Genomic DNA, 20,864 nt, shown 5'->3' on the forward strand with positions numbered 1-20,864 from the left:
GTAAACACACAGTTGTCAGTCAATCCATTAAATGTCACCTGGGCTCCACCTTATTCACAGAATGGTTTGGGGTGGAAGGGACCTCATCCACTTCAACTAGGTAGAATTGGGGAGCATCTTTTATAGCAATATAAACCCCCTACCTATTCTATTCCACGTCTAAAAGAGCCCAAACAACCACATATAATTTATGCTTTAATACATAAAAGAAACCATACAGCTGTAGGAGTTTATGGACACCACAGTTAACACTTCAGTACATCTAGAATAAGACCAAACACTTCTACCTGAATGGTGGGCAACTATGAGAAAAGGAGGAAAAGCAAATGCATGCTTCTTCACCTTGACATAGTGTTCCAACAGAACTTGCTCTACTAAAAATAAATCCCAAATGCATCTCCAGCTACTTGGGAAAGCCAATAAAGTAGAGTGTCATTCAGTGTCTGCAAAGCAGTCCACATACAGCATGGAAGCCAGGCCCCCCATCCTGTGCTGAAGGTCCCATTGGTTACACAGCACCAGAAAGTTAACAAGGCAGTGACATTCTGAGCCTTCAAGTGAGGGCCTGTTTGACCCACACACCTGTGGAATGGGTAAACCCCAATCCCAACTCAGCACAGGTTTGCTTCAAACCAAACTTACACAGCTGTAAAAATAAATACAGACACCAAAAATCCACAGGGCCTGGAGCCAAGCTCCATCACTGCCAGAAGCCAGCCTCACCATTGCCTATGCTTGACTCTGGGAGCTGCTCAATCCTTTGGCAGCTAATGGACATGGCCTGGACCTCTCCTGGAAGATCAATGTGCCATAGCTTTTGTTCTCTAATACAAGAATAGAAATTCATCTAGAACAACAATGGAAAGTGATTGCACATGACTTACACTGCCTCTGTGCAGACACTGAAGGACACTTCTCTATGCTGATCCACTAACACACAGAAAGGACTTTTCAGAAGTCAGGTGGACCTCAACCCCTAAGACTCTCAGGAGGGCCTGAAGCACTTCTGGAAATCTTCCCATAGGCACTTATAAAAGAAGAGAGATATTTGCTGCACTTAGGAAAAAGAAACTCTGCTGATAACAGAACCCATATCCATACAAATGGGAACGAAATGCATCAGCACATAAGCATTGGCAGAGATGGTGTTGTTACTCTTAACCAGAAAGGCATTCATGTTCCTTACACAGAAAAGGAAAGCAATACATCCATAGCAGCAAAACAGTAACAGCAAACTTCAATACCACGCCTACCTTACAGTTTGCAGACAGATAGAAAATAATGAGAATTTGCTTGATGCAACCCTGACAATAAAGGGATTAAAGCTTCTAGGGGCAGACTAACACCTACCTCTACTTTAAGTATGCCCAAGTAACTTACAAACCAAGCAGCACAGGTTTAAACACCAATCAATTACAAGAGCAGAACTGACCTGAACTTACAGGAGCTGCTTTCCTCTCATGCTTTTTGGGTGTTTCAGCTTTGCTCTGTACCAGAACAGCACTGCTTTGGGTCCGTACAGTCTCTCTGCAGCCCTCAGAAATGCTAGCTGTGTAATGCAGGTCTGTGCTTGTTCACCTGCCTGCTTGGCTCTGGCTGTACTGAATGCTCTGTGTGCTCATCAGTGGGTTAAGCAGCCTGTAGGAAACTGCACACAAAAGGAACAGGACAGCTACACTCCAACACATGTGAGTTAAGCAGCCCAGAGTGTGTTTACACCTACAGTCACAGCTTTGTTGGCCCTGAATTCAAAATGAATAGAACCTTAAATACAGAATACTGTACTTAGAGCAGCAGAGGGCAATTGTTCCCAGGTATGTGTATTTTTTTCCTGCTGAAGTCTCATTTATTATTGGATGTCTCCTATGTGCCTGACTGTGACAGAGTCCAGTCAGTTCCAAACTGGGAGGGAAGTGGCCTTCAGAAGCTGAAACGGGTCCTGTGGGTGGAATGCTCCTTGGGCAGCCTATGCAAATCTTCACTGATGAGGTTGATGCAAACAGATTTTGCTCAGCTCCAGCATTATTTTTTTTTTCTTAGAAAGGATGAGGAAAAAAATTCTTAACATGCACAGTCATCTTTAGAAAGCTTCTTACATCATCTTCTATGCTACTAAACAGACTGACTGTTGCTAAAAAAAAAAAAAAAATCAACTAGTCTTCTTTCTGGCTTTTTCCTCCAGCACAATCTGCTCATTTTAATGAACTTCACAGACAATATCTCTGAACAGTCATTTCATCCAATGTAGAAGTATATACAGGCAGCTCCTGTGAAGAGTCTCATACTTCCTATTATCACAGAAGGGTTTTGGTTGGAAAAGACCTTACAGACCATCCAGTTCCAGCCCACATCAGGCTGCTCCATCCAACCTGGCCTTGAACACCTCTGAGAGGTGCTCCCTAGAACAGCTGTACACACTGGATGCAAAGCCAGGTGGCAGTGTAAACAGATTCCCTCATGCAGCATTCTGCTGTCATTTCCCCACTCTCAGTATTCTGCTGCCACAACCGTGCTACATTTCTGCTGGCTGATGAAAGAGCATCACCTGTCTTGCTTTGATGTCTGGTGCAGATTATCACAAAAGCAAACCTAAGTATCTAATGGTAAATAGAAGCTTTGTCTTGACAGGCCCACAGTTTCCTCTCTCATGTCATTTCTAAATACTTCTGCTCCTCTTTCAGAAGTTTACTTAAGATATTCAGCACCCATCAGTCTGGAAGCCTTTGTAGTGGAAACAAGCGACATTTTCTTTTTGTTTGAGATGTTGCTTTTGATTGCACAATTAGGCTAGAGAGCGTGGCTCTTTATTAACATGCTTGAAATATGACAACATAGTAAGAAGATGAATGAGGATAAAGCACCTTGCAAGGAGTCTGTGTTCCATTACTAGGATGAAACTATGCTGAGATGTTCCCACATCAAGCCGGAGCCATGACTAATCTGGTAGATCATTAACAGCCATTTGGGAGAATGGAGCATTTAGCCTATCCAGTTCATCTACCTGTGGGGGGTGATGCATTATAACCTCATGGTCCTCTGAAACGTCATCACCCACAGTGACCAGGTTTGTTAGAGATTTGCTCCGGACGCATTGGAAGTCAACGTGACGGCTTTTCCCCTCCTCCTTTTCCCAGGACATCTGGATGAACGGCCGCTGAACGTAGTTGTATATCACTTCTGAGCGACCACCTGGCCTCCTCTTCACTTTCTCTTTACAGGTGGGATATCCTGAAAACACAGACAGACAGTCAGTTGCACCACACACCCTCAACAGATCCTGAAGGACAGACAGGAGTGACTACAGGGACACAGGTGACTGAGTAGACAAGTGCTCACTTCCTACATTTACCATTATTGGCTTTCATGGCTGCTTTCTTTTCCCTGGAAAAGAGGATGCAGCCATACCATCCACAGCATTAAGCATCCACAGCATTAAGCATGTTGCAGGCACACGTGACAGGTATTCCCTGCTTCCAAACCCTGATAATATGTTTCGCATAACCAATGGTATGGCAAACATCCACAACTTTTAAGTAGTCATTTATCACCTCCTCTCTCTTCCCTTTCTGGTGCCAGGATGTGGGGACAGAATAATTAATCCATTAGCATTATCAGAGCACAGGCGCTGGGATGCCTGGATGTGGTGACACAGGAAAGCATAACAGCACGTGAGATAGCCAATGTAAGCCCTCCTCTGATGCAAATCCAATAGAAAACAGGTTTTACATGCTAGAGTCACTCCTTTTAGCACTTCCCTTGTTGATTTTTACCTTCAATGCCAATGCGAATGTTCTTCAGGCCCCGCTCCTTTAACACAGCTTTTGCAACATCGCGGTTCTCGATGTACTTGAAGAATCTGTACAGCTTGGAACTGTAAAGGACTGGAGAAATAAACAGCAATGAGAATCCACAGGAGAGACCTTCTCCCTGTTTTTGACATACTCAGCTGTGGGAGTGTCAAAAAAGCAGGTTTGGTTTCCAGGAACCGCTCACGTATCTGTTCTCACAAGTAGGATTAGCTCTGGTTCCTTGGTGGCAGTGTAGCCATACACGTTACAGTATGGATAGAAGGGTGGTGATGGGTGTGTAGAGCAAAAAGTATTCAGACACCAGAAAAAGGCTGAGGCAATAAACATATGGAAGAAATGCAGTGAATGCTCTCCATTACCACTGCAGGAAATCAAAACAAAGCTGTAACAAGACAAGTATCCTGCCTGTAGCAGCAGCCAATTCAGAAGGAATGTACAAAACAGAACACCATGTGCCAGCCTCCCTTCCTGGAGGAAGGCTGCTGTTTGGACAGTGGGTCCTTTCCTAGCAGCCAGATGTCTGGGAGTGTGCAGAACCTGAGCCAGGAGCCCTTACTTTGAGAGTACTCCTCGCCCATTGGAGGAGGGTGATCTTCATCCCAGTCCACAGTGTCCTCATCTGTCAGCACAACAATATGGCATTCACGCTCCCCTTTCCGGGCACTATCCACCATTATAGGCAGAATTAGCTCCTCCAGGTAGCTGTCAAACTGCTTGTGAGCACCATCATTGGAGAGCTCATGTAAAAGAGCACCTAAAAGAGACACAACAACACGATGAGCCTTTTTTAAGCATGAAAATACATGTGTACGTATGTTAAGATACCATATGAAAATACATCCCAGCTCTACACTTTTAAGATATTCAAGATATTCATTCATCTTTAGACAAACTCCTCAACATATGTTCAGTTGCACCAATAGTCTCCAGTACAAGAACTGGAAAATAAAAACAAGTGAGTGCATTTCAAATGGGATGCAAATTACACCCTAAAACCATTGAATTACCATTTAAAAAAAAAAAAAGTTGAATAATACAGCAAAATAAGAGAATAATTCATTCATTCTGATCTTTGAACTTCCAGCAACCATCTCTGGACTTGAAAGCACATTTTCTGCCACCTGCCTGCTCATCAGAAGACAGCAGGAATTCCACCCAAGGTCTGTGCTATGGTATCACAAACCCCATTTCAGCACAGTGCTCTTCACAGATTTACCTGTGTGAAAAGTTCCTTTCTTTGCCAGAATACCCATCAAAAAGCTGCTCCCAGTCAGTTTCACTGCAAAGAACTCTACTACTTTACAACTTCAGTGTCTTCAACACCTAGTCTGCCTGTTCACCTCTCTGCTTAAATTACTCTCACTTCTTTGGTACATTTTAGTTAGGGGTTGCAAATCTGCTTGTAGCCTTCATTTGGTCTGGCTGTAGCAGTAAGCTCTTCCAGCTCCCCCTCAAAACAGAGGCTGAGAAGTTCTACAATTTCACTTTGCTTTTCTGAGCCAGATGTCTTGCAGGATTTAATCAATGCATTTTCAGCTGAAGCAGCAAAAAAGGGAAGCTGTCTACATGCCACACACCTATCAGTCCTAGTGGAGTCCATACCCTTACACTCAAACTAAAGCACATAAAAAATGCACCAAATCAAGATGAGTGCTCAACACTACAGGCATGATTTTCCTAAGAGCTGATTTATTTTATACTTACTTAAATCTTGACATTTGATTGTGTTGAAGTCAAAGTTTATGCAGAGGTAATCACAGGTGTCTCGAAGGTCTGGGATGGAAATCCCATCAGGACAGTTTATTATTCCAGTCTTGTAATAATCCTGCAAACAAAAAGAAAAATTTGGGGGGGAAAAATGAAGAATAGCTTGGATTCTGATTGTTTTTCTATTTAGCTTTTTGTTTTGTTGACGAGCACTTGAGTTTCAGGAAGTATAAATAGGTTTGTGAATAGCAGAAACACCCACCTGTCTGAGAATCTACAGTTCTTTGCATACCCTCTTGGGACTGATCAACTGTGAGTCCCAGTCAAACCTTTTCCATGGCACTGGGGTTTCCTAACACATGCAATAATCATTTACGTGCAGCCACAGAGTCAGAACAAAGCTCACAGGAGAGGTAAAAGGCAACATGAGCAAGTATTTGATTTTGATGTGAGTCAGTATTTTGAATATATGCATACATAAATAATTATTTTACATAAAATCACAATGCAAAACAGTAATAAAAGAACACGTCCCAGGGGCACAGAGATGACTCAGTTTTGCACATGTGACAAAACAACTGCTTCCCCCCCCAAGTCTGCAAACATCTTACCAGCACAGTCCGGAACACAGCTGAGCTAATTCCTTCTGCAATTTCATATTCTCCCTTTTCATTTGGCCTGGTGAAATTATATTCTCTTCCTGGTCCAAACATTCTGAACAGATAAAAATACATAAGTGTCCAAGTATATTTAAATTCATTATTTCTAGAGAGCAATAGGTGCACTGAGGTTACAGAACACCAGCAGTGACACCTGTACACAGCAACCTGAAACCAATACTCACATCTCCCCCACAGTAAATAAGCACAAGAACTGTCTCACCTAAGTCCTGCTAGAGCTGAATTCTATTGCTGTAGCTACTGCATTGTATGCAACAAGTCACAACTCAAAGAAACAGACCAGTCAAGCCTGAGTCAGAAAACTCCTAGTTAAAGAAGCCCTTTCACTGAAGTTATGGAAGGCAAGGATCACGTTCCTTGAGATCACTTGCTTGACACAAGGACCTGTGCAATGTCAGCAGCCCAACAGAAGCAGTCTCTCCTTGGTCACAGACAGGCTGGCAATACAGAAAATGAACGTTTCTTGTTGCAGAGACTGACCTCTAATCCATGTTACAGGGAGCTGAGTGACTTCTCTCTTAGGAGAGCATTAAAAGATAACAGCAAGACAGGGAGGAAGCATTATCATTTTTTCCCATTTTGTAAGGGATGAAGTTATCAGCTGCCAACAGATGCAGCACTCACAAACAAGGCAAACACTCAGAATGCTAAAGCAAACTACGTCTAGCTAGAAGTGTACACTGCTTGAAGGAAGCAGGCCATAGAGAGAATGTTACCTAGAGAATTACTAAGTTTCTCTACATCTACTCATGTCTTCAAGGCCTTACTAACAGCACAGATCTGAATGAGGTCAACATTGCTCTGCATGTGTGCACAGATGAGATCATAACACAAACATTACATGTCTATTCCATTTCAGAAAACATCTTCCTTTCTTGAGGTATATTGAAAACGGGGGAAATCACTCACCTTCCCAGCATAGTATCAGGGTGAGCAGTGAAAATCTGTGGATTCACTGCAAACCGAGTGCCATCTACCACAAGTGTCACTTTCTCTGGAGCCACCGTCTGTGAATTGATGCTTGAAGACAAAGCATGGCGCTCCTGGGTGTTAAAATATTCTGTCTGTCTTTTATTTCCATCTTGGAAGTGACAACTGTGTGCGTCTTCAGAAGCAGACAACATGCTGCTGAACTGGGGGCTGGCTGGGCAAGCAGTGTGTCTGTAGTCAGAATCTAAACCTGAGAGACAAACAAAGGGAAGATACAGCTTCCTGAAACATCATTCAGCAGTAACACTTCTTACTGCAAGGAGAAAAACGAGTCAGACAATAACGAAGGATGTCAATATACATCACTGTCAGAATAATGCTATCTGACCTGAGGCCAGTCTGCATTTTCAAATTTAGACAGAATGTGGCTTTCAGAGGAAAAAACTTCCCCCATGCTTAACACAGCTTGTTAAAGCAAGGCAGATTCCATGGTTAAAGAGCAGGAGCACAGAAATTAAACGCTTCCTCTACCCCCCTCCCCCCCCCCCCCAAATCTCCCTTAAAGATCAGTGCAAGGTAAAGACATTATCCTCACCCTCGTTCCTGAGGCCTGCAGAGGGGCTGTGACCTCCAAGCATCACATTACCTTCTTCTGTCTCGTGCACTGCTACAGTTCCATTTTCTACAGAGCAAGTGGACTCCAGATTCCTCTTCCCACCAGCACAGTTAATATTCATGCTGGGCCTCCGTGATGCAAGGTGTTGGTTGCGTTTCCTAAGAGAAGAGCTAGGAGAGAAAACAGCAGGTTGTTAGTTTTGGAAGAAGCTCTCAAGCAATGAAGGATTAAGGCAAACAAGGAAGGACACCTTAACGTCTGGATCTGGCTTGTATAACAAACAGCCCAACCATTCAACATGACAAATATACTGCAGTCATGTACACAGTCCAGGAGGGAAATCAGTGCATGAAGACTTCAGAAGGCCACACTTGAGGCTGACCAGCTGACAGATGTCCTGCTTTCCTTTCATGCCTATGATCAAGGTGAAGCACTTGGAGTGAGACTGAATACCTATAAATAATAATTAGCACTGTTCACCTTCAGAGCTTCTTACATATATTAACAGCTCATTCCTCCTGACAGCCCTGGGAAACACTCAGGGCAGCCTTGTTAGAGAAAACAGGACAAAAGGGGAGATGATTTTGGGAGCAACTGCAGCCCCAACGCTGACCAATACATCCACCCCTCCTGCCCCCTGGCTGCACACAGGCAGCTATCTCGAGAACAGGCCCACATTGAGAATTCTTAATTCTTAAAATGAAAGTAGAGTGCTGTAACCACTTCTAATTGGAGACTGAACTCTCATCCAAACCCACCTTCCAACGTGTACAGCTCTCAGGAGTGAAATGTTTCATTCCAAATGGCCCAACTTGCTCACACCAACACGAAGAGTATAAAGGTGGTGTGCAAGGAAGGAATGCAAATAGCATAACCAGCAAAGGAAACCCAGTACAGATGCAAAACATTTAATCAAGCAAAAGATAATAAAATTAGCAGTGCAGATTTGCTGGTTTCTAACATCTAGCTTTAGCTGTTCCTTATAATTACCCTCATGCTCTTTTGTTTTTTCTTAATATTTATTTTTAAAAAGCAATTCTAAAACAGCTGAGGAGCCCAGGTTTGCAGCAAACTCCATGGAAACTCTAAAGAAAAAGCAGTGCTGTCAGAGCAAAGCCCTTGCCTGGAACATCCAACGGCTTCAGCACTGCTTTGCAGTCACCCAGCACAACGAGCAGCAACTTGGGAAGCAGCAGAAATAGCTAAAAAGAATGATCTTAATTCATCCCATGGTTTAAAAACAGCAAAGAGCAACAACCAGACTGAGCAACCAAATGGGGCAGCTGGCAATCTCCTGCTCTTCCGACATCACAGCATCACGATGACTTCAATACAACTCCCAACAACTCATTTTTAGGTGACAACGCTCCTTTAAATCTACAAAAACATTCCCACATACAATTCTCAGAAACATGAGCAAGCAGGAAATGTGCATATTCAGGGTGTGCCTGACCTAATTCTGTAGCCTACCAGTTTGGAACAAGACGTATTTGTAATATAATTGCACACCTTTCAGAAAAGTTTAGCCTCACTTTAATTTCTGAAAGCATATCCTTGGAACACGTCCAAAGCACTCTCAAACAAAAGCAGAATAACACGTTAATGATGACTGACTCCTCTTCTGCAGAACAAAAAGGGAAATCTCACTTAAGTTAAATAATGAGAAGCATTTCCTGTACGTAAGGATGGGTGACTGAGGCAGCTGTGGCACTGACACCCCAAGCCAAGGCCCTGCTGCCCACCTCACTGTGCTGCTGAAGCACTCCTCAGGGCTGTGCAGGAGAGCACAGCCCAGCTGCTCAGAAAGGCTACACTTGTAGTTTCTGCCCTGGCTGTGAGCAGCTCATTGGAAACAGCAGGGCTGAGCCTATGTGAACAAGATGAGGATCAAACTCTGTGAGCTTTGGCCCCAGCTTCTGTTTGTTCCCTTAACCTGGGGATCTCTTCAGACTGAAAAATAAAGAAAATACAAAAAGGAAACAGCACAGAAGGGCATAGGAAAAAAAACCCAAATCTGCTTGCCTGCTGTAGCCTTGACCAAGCTTCCCTTCTGCTCTGTTCCCTTCTGCATCCCCAGCAAGAGACAATTACAGCATCACCAACAAACTGTAACTGAAAACTCCCTATTAAAACACCCTTCATGCAGAACCACAGCATGTGTCCAACACTCATTTGGAGTTTAAACTGCCACATACAAATCAGGATCCATACTTGCTACCTCTCTCTGAAGCACAGGACTTATTTATGAGCACAGTTCTGCTCTTTCAGAAGGTGAAATGCCACATGTGAAATGTCACATAGCAAGAGAGGAAGCCAGGGTGATGGGGCTGCCCTGGGCACAGAGCACTGTGGCCTCACATCACCTCTGGCACACAGGGTTTGCTTACAGAGCAGGAAAGGCAAGCACTGAGCCCCAGGTACTGCCCTGTGGGGCTGAATCATACAAAGGATGCTCAAGGCCAAGTGAAACTTAGTGGGCCTGCTGCTGCCCACCTGTAGATAGGCCTGCAGCATAGGAGAACAACATAAAAGTGCATTCATTCCCATTGCATCAGAGAGAAAGTCTACCTGGAGTCTTTAAGATGCTCATCTCACACCTACCAATAATCCTCGCCTCATTTTCTGTTATAGACACAAACGTAACCAGGTGATCCAAGAGTGCTTTATAGGCTCAGTTCACACAGACACATTGCAAAGGCTTCTCCCTTCTTATGAAATAGCTCTATCAATATACAGTGCATTCATTTGCCATCTGGTTTCAAATTATAGATGGAAAATAATGTCCAGCAGGACTGATGCAACGCAGAGCAGCCTGCAAATTCTGGCCAGAGACAGCAAGAAGGCTGATGAAATGCTCGATTGTTTTCTCCTATTCTGTGCATAGTGCTTCACTGTTAGCAAAGTTTACAGACCTACTCACTTACTTCAGTCTTAACAACAATCTACTGTTTCTACAAGTGCAATTCAGAGCTCCAGTCTGCAGCATGGCTTTAATAGCTTGACACTGAACGTCTAACCCTGGATGTAAGCCTCATGATCTGCCAGATTCCTCCATAACTGACAGGGACTGGTTCACACACTGAGAGCTCCGTCACCACGGATGGCACTGAGTCACCACAGCCCTCCACGCTGCCACCATCAGCACTAACACACATAGGAAGCTTGCTGAGATTTATTAACTTGCAGTAACATATGATGGCCTTTCCCAAAATAGGAAAGTTACAGCAGAGCACGCTCAGCGTGGAGATATGAAGAGCACCCAGTGCAGCCTTGCTGCTGGGTGTATCAGAAGGAAACTGTGTTTCCTGAATAAGGCAACAGGTTTGTGTTTGTTAAAGCTCCTGCCCTCCTTGAGAGGCTTAATGAGAGCAGCCAGGTGGCCTTTAGGAACCACTGCTGTTATCCACACTCATGGGTTAAATGCAGCTTTCTGAAAAAGCTCTTACAGCTGATCCTCGTGAAGAGCATCTCATCACTGCAGTCACAGCAGCTTTGCTGGTGCTGCTCAACTACCTTCAGTCAAAACCTGGTGAAGGTTGGTCCACTGCAAACATCAGCAGGATCTTCAGCCTCAGGAGAAACACAGGGTCCCTTTTTCACACACAGAAAACCAAGCCAGCTGAAGTTTCAAGCCAAATGACACCTATGAGTTAAAATAGTCTTCAGTTGTGTTAGATAAAGCTACAAAGCACCTGGCAAAAATTCTCAACAGAAACAACAGCAACAGACAGTTCTGACTTGTATCCAGCCCCACCATTCTCAGCAGGGATGCTTAGAAAAGCTTCAATACAACCAAAAAGTTTAAAAAAAAAAAAAGAAGACCTTCCTTTAGATTTTAAAGCACCGTTTCTTCCTGGGCAGCTAAATCTGGCTGTTTCACATTCACACAAGCGTCTACATTTACACTACAGAATCCAAAGCTTTCGTTATAAGCTGTCCTATAAAGCATAAAGACTTGTGAGAATTTTGAAAGCATCCATAAAGCTTGTGAGAATCCTGACACACCTGCAGCAACCAGAACTGAACAGAAATCACCTCCTTCCCTGCTGCAACCCCCGAGCAAACCCTCCACCAGCACCCACACAACACAGCTTTACTCACTGGCGGCTCATATGTTCCCAGTGCTACCAGCTCCAGTCCCCCAAATCCTTCTTGATCAGAGGGAAACACCGAGGCACAGCAGAGCTTCAGAGTTTAAACTGTTTGTACCGCACTGGTCACTCCCCCAAAGCCCAGCTGTCTGATTCATGTAAATATTTCAGTTTAAAAGTCCCCTCCCTCCCCAGAGCTGATTCATGACAGGCTCAGTACAAAACTCACATGGCAGCAAACAGCTTTTTTTTTTTCTTTTTAAACCAGCTATTTTCAGGGGAAAAACAAACCAACAAACCTCACCATCCTGAGTCTCTCTTTCCACACTCCTGGCTCAGCCTCCTTAGATTTGACATAGGGAACAGCTTTAACACAAGAGGATTGTTTCTTCGGTAGAGAGAATAATCTGAATTCAAACTCCTCACTTGTAGTTTGCTGCAGTTTCTTGATGTTTCACACAGCCCCTGTTTGCCACGACTCTTATTTTGGAAATGCTGTGAGCAGCTCAGAACTCCACCTTCCTCCTCTGGAAGGGATCCCAGCAAGTAACTGCTAACTCATTCCCAGCTCATCTGCTACAACTCCAACTGCCATTCATTTTTAACCAATTGCCTGGCAGCAGCTCGAGCCAACTAATAACAGAGGGAAGAGTTTTGAAAGCAGTTACAGTAACTGTTAACCAATGAGAGTTCAGAAAAAAACAGAGCATGCAGCATTAAAAAAAACAAAACAACCAAAGACAATCCAGACCCACAGCAGGAAAACTATTTAATGAAATGCAATTAAATATCAAAGTGCCCTGCCTTGAGAAAGTGGTTAATCTATAGTGAAGTGTGGAGGAACTCGAGGGTGACTGATGTGCTGGATGAGCTCTGATCTGCCTGCACAGCCCTGCTGGTACAGAAGCACTGGGACAGCTCACAGCCCAGCACTGACAGTGACCAGAAGGACAGCAGCAGCTTGCATCCAGATCTGCAGCCAGCAGAGCATGAGGGCAGTGCTGAGGACGTGGCAGAGCTCACATCAGAGCCCAGCACAGGAGGAGTTTCATACCGAAGCTGGGCAGAACACAGGATCTCAGTCAGGTTATCTGGCAGCCCCAGCAGCACTGCCTATCTCACCGTGGTAGAGAACAGCTGGAAATGGCTCAGATGAATCCACAGAGCCATGGGGACACTCCTGCCAAGCAGAGGCACCAGGGCAGCGTGCTCTGCAGGAACAAGAAATTTTTTTAGTACACGTTAAGATACAGACAACAGAAAGCAAAACAAACCCCTCAGACTGCGGTCACGTTAGTAATGCTAAAGCAACCCTACAGCCAAACAGATTTATTTAGCACAATTGCAGCTCTTTGAGAAAGCTCATCCTGATTTATTTTTGGGATGGGAGAGAGGGGGGCTAAGAGTTCTGCTGGGTAAAGCCAAGCATCAACACTCTGTCAGTTCATGTCAGCGGAGGACACGATACCTTATTTCCAAGAGCTGGAAAACATCTTGCTCAATGTGTGATGGTACACTGGCATGGCATTCCTTGCTGTGTTTACATGTCTGGGTAAATATTTTACACGTCAAGCATAGTTATAACACTTTCTAAGAATACTTCCTTGCATTCCTTCTTATGTGACTAATAAAAAATATTTGGCTAGTGTCGTGTTTCAGCAAAATTAACCAGGAACTGGAGCCATATTTTGTGGGTTTAAAAAGGAAAACAACCACACACACAAAAATAAAATTGAATAAGCAGAGATGATGCCTATTTCAACACACATAATGAGACATTGGTGCAGAGGAAAGGTACCCATTGGGCACTGAGTGAAGCTGCTCTTGGAAGTGGGAAGTTCTAAAATGGCAGCCTGTTCCAGAACAGTCCACTTCAGCCCATTTGTAATTTGACAAGCATGCAACCAAAGCGACAGCTGGCTTCCACAGCCCTGATCTCAAAGACAAGAAGGAAAACAAATGCGTGGATTTTTACTGTCATTTATTTTAAAGAAATCCTTCCAAGTCTGTCCTTGGGGAGGGGATATTCTACTCTTCCGCTGAATAATCCACAAGATTCACAAATCAATTCCCTTATTTCAGTAGAATGATTTTAATGAGCCTTGAACACTTCTTAGTACAGAGCCTGCTAATTAAAGGGCCTATTAATGTACAACCCAAGATTTCATCTCAGCCCACAAGTGCCCAAAACCTTGAGACTTTAGAGCTCATAATGCAGGCTGTGTGAAATGAGTTTGCTGTTTCCAATCTGGCTGCCAGCTTTCTAGAAACCACCACCTCTAAGTGACCCTTTGGGTGGTAAAAGCAGGGCCCAGCTCAGAAGTGATGGGCAGAAGTCCCAGCACACACAGCACAGACCCCCGGGATGCAGCTGGGGCAGATGAGGTGCTGCTGTGCCCATCACTGCTCCAATACTCTGGGGATAAGCAAAGCCTGTGAGCCTCAGGGCTGTCAATCTGGCTGGCCTGAGTTGACAAGAGGTTTTGTTTGGAATTGTTATTCTTAATTCAGTTATAACAGCCTCCTAACTGAAGATAACCGTCTGCAACACACACAGTGCATGACCAAAGATTCTATTTTCTGCATGAATAATAGCTTCATCTTTCAGAAATGCATCAATTTCACTCTGCAAGTGGAGAAATGCCATTCCCTGTAGTTGTCTGCAATGCCTCCAGAACAGCACTGCAGTGACTTAACAGCACAAAGCAAAGACAGACACAGATGCCATGGCATGTCAGACAGCTCTGAAAGCAACTGAGTGCTTCAAAAACAGCTTTTAAGAGGAGAGAGAAGCTGGCCCCGTGATCTTCTCAAAGAACATTTTGTAATAGGGACAGACAGACAGATGGGGGACCATTTAAATATAGCACAGCCCTAATGCATTAAGCTCTCTGCAGCTTTATAATTAACAGTAAACAGAAACCCAGTTTCCCCCTCGCTCACCCAATACTGAGAGGAGTCATTAGCCTGCTGTCACTGCACTACATTGCACAGTACATTCAAAGGGAACCATCTCAAACCCAGCTGTTTATTGCTGCTCCTCGAGTCTGACAGCAAACCTACATGTCAACACATCTCACTGCCAAATACATTCATTTGGGCCTTGTTCAAGACTTGAGCTTATGAACAGGAAGGAGTCTGACTTTTCGCATGGGCTGACAGTGATAGGACAAGGGGGAAAAGACTTAAACTAAAAGAACAAGATTTAGGTTAGATGTTAGGAGGAAATCCTTTACTCAGAAGGCAGCAAGGCCTCAGTTCTGCTGCCCAGAGCTGTGGCGTCCATCCCTGGAGGTGCCTGAGGTCATGGATGGAGCCCTGGGAAGCCTGGGCTGGTGAGCACCCAGCCCACAGCAAGGGCAGTGCTGGGCATCTTTAAGATCCCTTTCAGCCTAAGCCATCCTATAATTCTATGCCATGTGCAGCAGGCTGAGAGCTGTGACACAGAGCTGAGTCACAGCAACCTTCTTGCTCTGCAGCAGCCATAGCAGCACGTCTGACTTGTGCTGACATTTGGAAACGGACAGGTTGCTGCTGAGACAGGGGTAGGTGATGCTCAGTGCCCTTCATGGGATCTGAAACCAGGGCTATCCTGGGAAGGGATGCTGCAAAAGCTCCTGTCCCACCTGCTGCTCACACATGCCCAAGAAATTTGCATGATCAATATTTTCCCTCTATTAGAGAAGCAATCAAACCAATGGCCTTCAGTCATATTCCAAAAGAAGGTTTATGCTTCTGTGCTGTACGGCTTAAATCAGATGAGCAGCATTAAGGGCAAGAGATAAAACCTGTCTAGTCCAAAATTACTCAGATAGTACCTAATTAGCACACTGCAAGAACTGGTCTCATTGAAACTGTGGAGATTAGCAAAAAATTGAACTTCTATGGTGCTTTATTTTAACACTAAACCAGCATGACCTGATTTGAAGATCACTGAACAACCCCATTTTTCACATAGAAATGGCTTCTTTGAAAGAACATGGATGCTGCAGAATGCAGAATGCCCATGGAAGAAAGAAATACAGTGCCCATACATCTTAAGAATTTCTACAGATGTAGCAAATTAAACTGTAAGAGGAAATTGGTGCCTATTGAGATCTAAGTAATCTGTGTATTTCTCTTCTATCCCTTAGTGGATCTGGTGAACAAAGGCACAATGAGTAAGGTCAGGTTTTCAAAACCTCCCAAAGGTTCCTCCTTGACAAATGCTATACTCTGTTATTCCCATCCACATTGGTATGGAAGGTCTGTGCCACTGTGAAGTTCCACCTGCTGAGCCTGCAGCAGCCATCACCCAGTGAAGGGCAGTCTTATCCCAAAGCATCAGACTGTAAGCAGGTTTGCAAGTGCCTGCCAGAACATTTATGTCAATGGATTGGGGAACTCATTCATAACCATCAACTGCTACAGCAGAAAACGTTCCAGGCAGATGTAACCTTTCCAAAGCCAGTGATTATGCAAGGCCATGATTTTTAATCCTCTCATCCAGGGGAAGAAATTAGCCAGCTTACACAAAGGCTAAAGCTTCCTTATTCAGTTTTCCTCCTTCATTTGTTCTAGTTACATTGATCTAGTGGATGAAATTCACCATAAGCAAACTAGGAGAGACTTGTGAAACTCACCCAGCTAAGCTAAATCCCAGTCCTCCAGGGAATACCTTCAAAAATACTGCAGCTGTGGCAACAGAGCAAATGCAAAGGGTTTTTCTCCTCCTGCCTTCTCCCTGCTCCCCTCCTTTGTGGATCCTTCACCTCAGTTTTCACGACACACTGAGTGAGAACTGCAGCCATTCAAGTGGCAAAACAGATAACTGAGAAAACATGAATGCCATCATTTACTGAACTGAGAAAACTTCTGAAATTGGTGTTTGTGCTCAATCAGGACAGCTGGCAGGACATCCTAAAGCACAGTGTGGACACACAGATGAATGTCACAGGAAACACAATCACCTGCTGTCCCAGCAGGCTGAATCAGGGGGTGGAATCCCACCAGTGTTAGTGATGAGAGCAGGCTGACACTGGGCTTGCACTGCTGCAGCATACAGCACAGCATTAGGCACAAGGTTCACTTCAGTTACTCTTATGGCTACCAAGCTGTACTTCCTTCCTGAAACCCTCTGTTCTGATGGAACAGAGCAGCCAACTGCACCCAAACACCCAGCTCAGGGTCACAGCACTGACTTATGAGAGCCTGCTGGTAACTGCATTCATTTCTTGTAATACATGTTTTTGCCACTGGAAGTATGATTCATAAACTTTAACCTGTATTATTTGTCCACATGCAGAACTGACACACAACTGCACACTCCTTTGTGTTGTTATTTGGTTGCCCTCACCTCCACCACTCTTCCCCTACAAGTTCCAGCTTCTCTAAACAGGCACTGCTAAGACAGAAGCCCTGCAAAGCAGTTCAGCTCATCAGAACACAGACAGGATCAAACCAGGCAAAAAATTCAGGAGTGTTTCCAAATTAGGAGACTACTGACTGGGAATCAATCTGTACAGCAAGACAATCTAAAAGGTGTAAAAAAACTGTACTGACCTTGGTGAAAGATGGCCCACAGACTCTAATTGTCATGGTGCATTCAGAGAGGATGCTGGAATCAGAAACCTGAAATCAATGGGGCTTTCATCAGCAGTCCAGCCAAGTCCCCCCAAAACAGATCCTACAACCACATTGCTTCTGCAGAGAGCTTCTAAAATCATAATTAGCTCTAACTGTACAATCTGTGAATGAAGTGGGTGAAAAATGGTGGTAGTTCCTCATTCATCCATATTTCCCCACAGGAAATAATTATGTTGCTTGTGTATGGGTTAAACCAGCTAGTAATGAACTTGTGTTCTAACTAATTTTACTTTCTATTAAGCAATTCATCTAAAAATCAGGAGACACTTCGGACAGCTGAAATAGCTGTTATCAGCAGGCACCAATCCAGCATTTTCCTTGGAAAGAAAGAATTATCACTCTGCTCTCCACATCTCTTTGGGAAGCTGCAGTCCCACAGCCTGCTTCCAAGCAAACCTTTTAGGGAGGTTCACTTCGCATTATCTTCTACAAGGAGGAATGGCAGCATTGAAGTCCCATAGCAAAATCACTACAGAAGTTATGTCAGTTAACAAAGCCAGGCATTGGATGCCATTCAGAGGGACCTCGAGAGGCCAGAAAGGTGGGCCTGGGTGAACCTGATGAGGTTCAACACAGCAAAGTGCAGAGTTTTGCACTTGGGCAGGAGAAATCCCAGGCATCCACACAGACTGGAAGGAGCGGAGACTGGAAGGAGCAGTCCTTGAGAGCAGCCCTGTGGGGAAGGACTTGGGGGTCCTGATAGATGAAAAGCTTAACATGAGCCAGCAGTGTGCCCTTGTGGAAGGCAAATGGGATCCTGGGCTCCATCACAAGAGGGGTGGCCAGCAGGGACAGGGAGGCGATTGTTCCCCTCTACTCTGCTCTTGTGAGGCCCCATCTGCAGCACTGCGTCCAAGTCTGGAGCCCCCAGTACAAAAAAGACAGGGAGCTGTTGGAGAGGGTCCAGAGGAGGGCCCAATCAGGGGACTGGAGCACCTCCCCTATGAGGACAGGCTGAGGGAGCTGAGCTTGTTCAGCCTGGAGAAAAGAAGGCTGCGGGGTGACCTCATTGCAGCCTTTCAGTACCTAAAGGGAGCCTACAAACAGGAGGGGAATCAACTCTTTGAAAGGGTGAGTGACAGCAGGACAAGGGAAATGGTTTGAAGTTGAGGGAGGGGAGATTTAGGTTGGATGTCAGGGGGAAGTTCTTTCCTATGAGAGTGGTGAGGTGCTGGAACAGCTGCCCAGAGAGGCTGTGGATGCCCCATCCCTGGAGATGTTCAAGGCCAGGTTGGATGGGGCCCTGGGCAGCCTGGTCTTGCATTAAATGAGGAGGTTGGTGGCCCTGCGTGTGGCAGGGGGGTTGGAGATTCGTGATCCTTGAGGTCCCTTCCAACCTTGGCCATTCTGTGATTCTGTGATTGCTGGTCCTTCCCCACCCAAAAAAAACAAAACGTCACAACATCCTTAACAGAAAGCTTAAAGCAGGTGATGACAAAACCTCTTGGAGTCTGAGGAGGCAAGACTGAACATGTCAGGATGGGAGGCACAGCAAAAAAAGACTGAGGTGAGCTGGGATTTGTGATCAGATCATCAGATCAGCTGAAATGAGGTTTCTCAATCCTGAGGGTTATTTCCTACTCCAGATATCCAACAAACCTGTCACATTCACATCTCAGATTCTTAGATGACCATTCAATTAAAGCCAATAACGTCTCCCCACCCCCCCTTCTTGCCTTCCACAGAACTGTGTGAGGAACTCCCAAAAGAAAGATGACCTTAAGCTCCAGTCAAACATAGGATTCATCCTTCTGAAACAACACAACCCAAAACAACAGCACAACAACAAAACAATCTATGAGCAGCAAACAAGATAAGCCTGGTTTGAAATAAACACCAATTTAGCTAACTCAGTGCACACCTATTTCCATCAAAGCACAACTTACTTCATCCTGCTCTTAATTACTTTGAGATAATGTGAGATAAGTCTGACAAAGCCTTGTGCACAGGCTTCACTAATGAGTCTGCAGACGTTGCTCCATCTCAGCAACAGGATCAGATCATTGATGACCCTTTAATGTGGACGTTATTACAAAAAATAAAGGCAACTGCACCACTGCAAGCAACTGCTCCACAATCTGCTCTGAAAAAGAGAATTTTTAGTGATTTGGGTACCTACGAACTGTAATCACCATCAGCCCATTCATTTTACTGAACTGACATTGTTTTCTTAAGGGAAACTGTAGTAAAGATATGCAAAAACCCAGAATAACTTGTAACATCTACAAGAAACTTTGCTTACACGTTGACCTGCAGCTTTTCAGCCTCACAACTCACGATTTGGCTGCCCATGTGACTAAAACCACCTTCATGAACCAAAGGTGTAAGTATTTACAACCCATAAGTGTAAGTGACGTTCAGTCAGGGTATGGGGTAAATAAGGACACACCTCAAAAGGGACAATTGTGTTTTTCCGTTAACTGCCCTTCCTGTAACTGATGTGCGACTGCTAGGAAAGCCAGCAGGAAGGACTGTGACTTTGTGCTGAGGATAAGGCCATGGAGAGAGCAGGTGAACATTCTTCTTTAGGGGTATAACCTGCTGCTACAACACGATCCGGGTTTGTAGCCAGCCTGGCAAAGTAATCTGTAACATTCATCCTACAGATGCACGTCCTCAGCCTCCCATGCAGACATTTAGAATTATTAACCTGCCTTCCTGAACAGCTTAAGGTCACCAAGAAGGCGGCACAGAGCAAGCAGGATTAAGGACGGGGTGAAACCACAGCAGCGACAAGGCGAGCTCACACCTACAGCTCCCCTTCACACGAAAATCCCCCACAAAACGCAGCTCTCTTTCAAAGCACTGCAGGGCCAGGAAGGAGGGGGGAGAAAAAGGCAGAATTAACTCTGGGGACGCACGGAGCACAAGCAGGCAGCCGCAGGGCACGGCAGATCCACCACCCGAGGGCAGCGAGGCCTCGAGCTGAGCAACGGAGGCACGGCTGATGCCCAGCTCGGGGATAACAGCCCCTACCTGCGCTGACGGAGCCCCGCAGGCGCTGAGATGGGCGCCCCACACCGAGACCCCACGGAGCTCCCAGAGAACAGCGGGAGCCGCCCGACCCCAAACCGCCCTCAGCGGCCCAAGGGAACGGAACAAAGCAGGCCCGCACCGACCCCCACGGCGCAGAACGAGCCCCTCGAAGGCTGAGAAAGCCCCTCAACAGCCCTAAGCTTCGCGGAAAGCCACGAAGGACCCCCGCAGCCCCTTCCCCGGGCCGACAGGAGGGCACACAGCCGGCGCAGGGCCGCGCAGGCCGCACTCACCGCCATCCCACCGCGCCGCTCCTTCAGGCACCGCGAGGGCGGGACTTGGAAATAAGGCCGCGCCCCGCCCCCGCCGCTCTCTGATTGGTCCAGAGCGCGGAGGCGCCGGGCCAATGGCAAGGAAGGGGCAAAGCGAG

General features: G+C 45.4%; 1 protein-coding gene across 6 annotated transcripts; it reads right to left on the reverse strand.

The window, feature by feature from the left end:
* Positions 1 to 182: 182 nt before the first annotated feature.
* Positions 183 to 20,827, reverse strand: KCTD20 (potassium channel tetramerization domain containing 20). 6 transcript variants are annotated; one of them, XM_090124420.1, is made up of 9 exons: positions 20,728 to 20,749; positions 17,375 to 17,429; positions 7,722 to 7,912; positions 7,106 to 7,376; positions 6,128 to 6,230; positions 5,514 to 5,634; positions 4,366 to 4,563; positions 3,771 to 3,881; positions 183 to 3,228 (listed from the first exon to the last, which is right to left on the reverse strand). In XM_090124420.1, the coding sequence occupies exons 3-9, from the start codon at positions 7,861 to 7,863 to the stop codon at positions 2,936 to 2,938; spliced, it is 1,239 nt and encodes a 412-aa protein (XP_089980546.1). In that variant the 5' UTR covers positions 7,864 to 7,912; positions 17,375 to 17,429; positions 20,728 to 20,749; the 3' UTR covers positions 183 to 2,935. The 6 variants fall into 6 exon arrangements, with proteins under 6 accessions (XP_089980546.1, XP_031461879.2, XP_031461882.2 ...); XM_031606019.2 differs by lacking the exon at positions 17,375 to 17,429 and having other exon boundaries at positions 20,728 to 20,827; XM_031606022.2 differs by lacking the exons at positions 17,375 to 17,429; positions 20,728 to 20,749 and adding an exon at positions 12,138 to 12,466.
* Positions 20,828 to 20,864: the final 37 nt, after the last annotated feature.

This window comes from Phasianus colchicus, chromosome 25 (assembly GCF_987193195.1).
Source record: "Phasianus colchicus chromosome 25, bPhaCol1.hap1.1, whole genome shotgun sequence".
In the NCBI taxonomy this organism is placed as follows: domain Eukaryota; kingdom Metazoa; phylum Chordata; class Aves; order Galliformes; family Phasianidae; genus Phasianus; species Phasianus colchicus.